General features: G+C 56.3%; 1 protein-coding gene across 1 annotated transcript in view; it reads left to right on the forward strand.

Moving 5' to 3' along the window:
* NKD1 (naked cuticle homolog 1) overlaps positions 1-6,152 on the forward strand; it is a gene marked incomplete at its 3' end in the record, with an annotated part of 177,766 nt that overhangs the window by 110,522 nt on the left and 61,092 nt on the right. Inside the window, exon 3 of the mRNA XM_025044595.1 lies at positions 30-163. Within this exon, the coding sequence (XP_024900363.1) occupies positions 30-163 (134 nt within the window). The remainder of the gene's footprint in view (positions 1-29; positions 164-6,152) is intronic.

The following is a 6,152-nucleotide window of genomic DNA, read 5'->3' on the forward strand; positions in this document are numbered from 1 at the left end:
GGGGCTGATTGATGTTGTCCCCGCCCCAGGTGACAGCTTCGCCGTGAGTGCTGCGTGGGCTCGGAAAGGCATCGACGAGTGGATGGGGAGGCAGCGCTGCCCCGGCGGCGGCTCCGGACCCCGACAGCTGCGGGCGGCGGGCAATGTTGGCAGAGGAACCCGGGTACGACCCCAGACGCCCCTCTACCAGCCTCGGAAATGGGTCTCCATACCGCCCTCCCCAACTTTTAGCGCCCTCTGGGCACAGCTTCTAAGTCCAAAAATCCCTTCTCAGTTGCTCCTGCTTCACCATCATGACCCTGTTAGCCCCACGCCCTGAGGAGTGTGAGGTGACACAGGTGGCAGTTTCCCGTCTGGGTGGGGGCAGAGGGCCACTAGGGCTAACGGTCCTAGGCGAGGAGGTGTGGCAAGGCCAGTCCATGGGGACGCTGGTCTGTGCTGAGGAGTGAGTGTGGGGGCCTGCCCTGACCACCTTGTTTTGGTGGCCAGCGTTCAAAGGTGGGGTTAGAGCTGGGGCTAGGGAGAGAGGGGTGACATCGAGGGCTGTCTGGGTGGAGGGCAGGACTGTGCTGGCCTCTGAATGTGTTCTAAGCGTCTGTGGCATTCATCAGTACTGTTTGGGAACCCCGGTAGAGCAGGCTGTGATCTGGGTGGCAGAGTTTCGGGGGGTCCTGAGACCCGGTAGACCCCCTATCTTGGCCCACAAGGGGAGAGAGTGCCGCATTCTGCTGTCGGCCGGGCCCACCCCTGAGCCTTCACCCAGCGGGTCCCCGAGGTTGGAGTTGTTCCTAGGGGAGCAGTCGATGTCACACGGGTGTGAGTGAGTCCAGCCCCAGCTCCTGGCCTGGGACTGGCGTTCACAGACGTCCTCTGAGCTCCGGAGCTCTGCACGGGCTTTCAGATGGTCTGCGTGGAACTCGAGCAAGCCCAGGATCAAAGGATGAATCAACTTTTTGATGTGACATTTAATTTTTTTTTTTTTAACTTAGAGGGGAACAGACTGAGTCTGAGGTCTGGTTGGTTCTTTGGTCTTGTCCATGAGCTGGGAGGGGCCAGTGGGTCCTGTAGGTGTGTGTGTGTGTGTGTGTGTGTGTGTGTGTCTGTGTCTGTGTGTGTGTGTCTGTGTGTGTACGCGCGCGCCCGTGGGGACCTGGGCTGGGTGCAGCTCCGTGGCAGGGGCCGGCGCTGGGAGGTGAGCCTGTGGATAAAGCCGACTCTTGTGCCTGTGTGAAGTAACCTCCGCGTCTGGCAGAGGCTCCGTGGCCTCTGCTTAGCTGGGGTTTTCTCTTCTGCACCCCTCGTCATCTGTTGACTGAGCTGGAACTGGAGCCGCTGTCCCCTCGGACAGGTCGGGACTTGGTGGGTAGGGGGCACTGCAGTTAGCGCCCCCGAGAAACCTACAAACGTCCCTGTCTCCTTCCCCCACCATTTCTAGTTTTTGATCTACTTATTTAGAGCCCAATGAAAATGACCCGATTTAGCCATATGAACAAATAAATGCATTTGTGGCTCAAGACAGAGGCCAAGTGAGTGGATTTCCATTAATCAAGTTTTGAGTTCTTTCAGCCTGTTTATTTTTACAAAGTATTCCTGCAGAATGCCTTTTTTTTCTTTTTTTTTTGCAGCTCCCCCCCCCGCCCTTTTTTTCCTTTTCGAAACTGCCAGGCAGCTTGCTCCGTGCTTCAGGGAAAAGTCAGACTACAGCGAGGGCTTACTTCAACTGACTTTTATCTTCAAAGCCGGAACAAATGTTACCCGCATGTTTTTGGTGGGTCTCCTTGGCCTCCAGTCCTGGAGGATGGGAGGGAGGAGGAAGGAAGGAGAGAAAAACAAAAGTCTGTCGTTTTTAATTAAATAGTAGTGTTTCCCAGCAAGAGGAATGTGAGCCAGTAAAAGTTGCCATGGGGGGAATCAGGGAGCGGGGGGAGGGGGCCCCGGCTTAAGTCGGTGGCTTTGGTGAAGTCACTCATGGAATTCTAGCGGAGGACAGCATGGGATGGTGCTCCCCCCCTCCCTTCCTCACCCCCTGTCTCAGAGAAAACGCCGAGGGGCCATTCATGTTTGTTCAAAGCACTTTTGAAGCTGCGAGACACAGAGCCATCCGCCTGACGTGTTGGGTGGTGGAGGGTGGGCCCTGCCATCCGAGATATTCAGGGGAGGGAACCCCGCTTTCCTGAGAGTTGTGTTTGGTGACTGGGACCCGGACACCTGGGAGTCTGGTCTGCAGAGGTGGGAGCGGCAAGTGCCCCCTGGGAGAGGTCAGCTGAGCCCAAGGTGGGGGCCCGTAGGGCGATTTCAGGTGGTACTTGAAGGAGTATTTTTAATCTTAATAGTTAAGTTTTTCTTTCACCAGAAGAAAAATGACTGGGACATGAAACCCATGATTTCGTGGATTTTACTGCTTAGGATAAAGCTAAGTTGAAAGCGATCATCTAAAGTTGATTCCGAGAAAAATAGTTAAGTGCAAGTCAACAATTAAGGTCGAAATGGTGACTGGGAACAGAATGCCCGATGCTTGGGAAACGCCGAGATCCTGAACAGAACTGCGGCGGGCACCCCTCGGTCTAGTCTGATTCCCAGGGTCCCCAGCAGTGCGGACGGGGTGGCTGTAGGCTTTCCCGTTATATCATCGGGATATGCAAGGGTGTGGGCTCCACAGCCTGCTGCATTCCAAGGGCTGGCAGATGTTCCCCCACCAGCCCCAGGCCTGCTGTGTGCGTGGCCTCTGTCTCTACTCCTTCACTGGCCTGTCACCAGAGGGGCTGGGGACACACTAGTGACTTCTCTGACCAGCATTATTATTATTGCAATGATAACTATTATTCATTAAGGGCCTGTGTGTGTCAAGCACTTTGCGTACATTATCTTAATCCTCTTCGTAACCCCGTAAAGTTGCCAGCCAGCTGGTGGGGACTCTGTTTTCCTCTCTTTCTGGAGCGCTCCCTAGGACAACGGAAGCCACGTGTGCTAAAGCCCTGTGCCGGACGTATGCTCAGCCCGGAGGGCGCCACACTTACTACTTCCGGGAGAGCTGGCAGCCTACCAGCTGAGAGTGCTTCGGGGTGAGGCAGGTTTTGGGGACCCTCGTCTTCCTTAACGAGGTATGAATAGCTAGATAAATGTTCAGGTTGGGCTCAAGTCACGTACAAGGTCCTGGGGTGTCAGAGGGTGACCTCGCTGGCACTAACCTAAGCCTGTCCTCCCGAACGCAAAAATAAATGAGGTCAGCTGTGTCGCGAGAGCGCGTCACCTTGTACGAGCCACTTTACCTCTGTGGACCTTAATGAGCTCATCTGAGAAATGGGCGTGATGCCGTTCTCTTCCCTGGCAGGGTTATGGCAGGTAACTCTTCAAAACAAGTAGAATGAGGCAGAGGCTCCCCCTGCCCCGTCCACCAGAGACTCACTTGGAGGGACACGGGCTAAGGCCAGGGCTTCTGCCGTTTTGTGGGTTCACGGTGAACTCCAAAGATATATGAACTCAGTGTGCACCTGCTACGAGAGGAAGACAATGGGGCGAACAGTCGATACGCCAGACAGCAACGTGCCCAACAATTAGAAATTACGACAAGCAGAATAATGTCAAGGAGGCGGAGGGCACTGAGGCTGGGAACGCGAGGCAGCAACAGGCAGTTTCCAAAGAAAACCAGCTGGACATACTGGCTCTAGAAGACATAATGGGTGAAATCGGAAAGCTTTTCAGACGGATGGAGTAACGGACACAGGGGTGTCGATCACGTGGCGCTTGGAGAAGCAGGATCTGTGTGCCGCGTGCACGCTCGTGCGGCGTGTGCACCGCCGGGTTTGAGCCAGCTGCCCCCCACCCCCCGATGTGGCCCCTTTGTTCTTTCATAGCAGAGCCGCCCGAGGAGAGCCGGGTGCAGGTGGGCCCGCCCCCGGATCAAAGGTGGCTGCCAGGCGGGTAGGTCATTTGATGAGGGGACACCTAGTGCAGTTTGATATTTGGGGAGGATTGGGAGGGCGCGGGCCCTGTTGGAGCCCTCGGGCACGCATGGAGCTGGGGGACGAGGTCGGAGGCTGGCCTGGCTGCTGCCCGAATGCCGGATTCCCTGGGAAATTACCTTCGAATGATACCAATTGGCACAATTAAAAGGCCCCATGTCTTCACCATATGGAAAGTGTTAGGGCCCCTTACGTGATTTCAGAGCTATGTGTCGGGAGGTGGACTTGACATTTGGAGTAAAGCATAAATTAAATATTTGCTATTTCAGAATTAAAAGACAATTTGCTTTGAGGCTAGTGGAGCCATTTGGGTCCCCTCTGCCCATGGCACCCAGGCCGGCGTCACAGCCCCACCTGGGAGCTTTCTTTATCCCTGAGGAATAGGAAAGAGAGACGGGGGAGCTCGAGCTGGGCCAAGTGCCAGGTGGTTTCCGACTGGTCTGCGTCCCTCGGGACGGGCGGGCAAGGCTGTCATGTGCTGAGTGCTGCAGTGCCTCTGTGACGTGCGTGGTGTCTGGTAGAGGCTTCGAGGAGTGTCGCGTCCTCCCTGTGGAACGTTTCTTCTTTGAGAAGAAGGTTGGTTCCTTGAGTCAGGCCGTGTGCGTGTTTTAGCCTCTCGAACTCGGGAGCAGGCCCTCTGCATTCCCGTTTGCACAAACTGTAATGAACCCCAGGAGAAGCTGGGCCAGGAAACGGCCACGGTGTGTCCCACGTCCAGGAACCTGCGAGAGGTGTCATCCCCTCTCCCAGTGGGGAAGTCGGAAGTGAGGAGAGAAGGTAGGCGATAGGTGGACAGAGAGCATATCAGGACGCTCAGGCACCACGCTCAGGGACCACACTGTCCCCCTGAGGGCTGAAAACAGCAAGGCTGGACCGTCAGCAATGAGAGAATCACTTTCCCAGGAACGCATCTTCCCTGTGGTGGGCCCAGGACACATAGTGGGCACTCGTGACGTAGTCACTAAATGAGTGAGCGAAGGAACGAATGAATGAATGAATAGAAAATAGATTGGGATCATCACCCCTGCCTCCTCCCCAGATCCTCCTCCCAGCCAAATGGAATCAGAAGCAGGAATAAATGCGAGAGTGAATTAGGCCTTTTCTTTGAGGCGCTCAGATATTGACTGTGATCAGTAATGATCGTTATCAATTATTGATTCCCTAACTGTGCCAGACATGGAGGATACAGTGGCAAATAAAAGGGACGCGGGCCCTGTCCCCCTGTAGTTTCCGGTCTACAAAGAATAAGCACGTCATCAGGCACACGGACAGACAGACAGCGATGCTGGTGAGGAGCTGTGTGAGGTGGCATTTAAGTGGAGACAGACAGTGAGGAAGGTGTGGGACGAGCTGACCGAGGCCTGGGCTCACTCTTGTCCGAGGAGGGTGGGCGGTGGGTGGCTTGGGCGGTGGAAAAGGGACTGTGGGCCGCTTGTGGGCCTGGGGATCTCCTGGTGCTCGGTGCTGGGAAGTCCTACACGTTCGCGGCTCTTGGCACGTGGAGCCACCCGTCCCTCTCGACGGCCGTCGGGTGGAGCTGCGTGCAGCCAGCATGCCGTCCCAGCCACCAGCACTGATTAACGAGGAGTATCGTGTACTTGGGGACATTCTTTCCCCAGCTGTGTGGGTGGCTTGGTGGCCCCCGCTGCCAGGTGGGGGAGGAGAGTGGGCTATAGGGCCAGAAGCCCAGCCATGGTGGGGTGTGGGGATCTGAGGTGTGGGATTGGCTGCTCAAGGGCCGAGGAGGCATCCCAAGGGCCAGGGGACAAGAGGCAGTGACAAGCCAGAGAGCCATTCTACCCCAGAACTGCCGTGAGCCTGTGCCCGGGGTTAGAGGGCCCCCTGCCTTGGTTCACCAGATGTGTCTGGGAAAAGGGGGCGCAAAGTGACCGTCTTGTCGAGGCACCGTGGCCACCGAGATCTGCGGGCGCTGGTGTCGGGTGCCCCGCCATCGTCCTGCTTCGGGGCTGCTGGTAGCCTCACTCCCTGGCTGCGGGTTCACAGTGTGCTTTGGTCTCGAAACGGTCGGAATTTCTAGGTCGCTCGCTGGATTCCGCAGCAGACTCTGGCTGCCTCCCCGACTCCCCTCTCCTTTCCTTCACTCACACGTGTTCTTTCTGTGGCTCTTGTCTCTCACAGACATTCTTTCTCTTCCTCACGCTCTCCCTCTCTCCCTCGCTTCCCCCTCCT

This window comes from Pteropus alecto, unplaced genomic scaffold, assembly GCF_000325575.1.
Source record: "Pteropus alecto unplaced genomic scaffold, ASM32557v1 scaffold123, whole genome shotgun sequence".
Classification (NCBI taxonomy): Eukaryota; Metazoa; Chordata; class Mammalia; order Chiroptera; family Pteropodidae; genus Pteropus; species Pteropus alecto.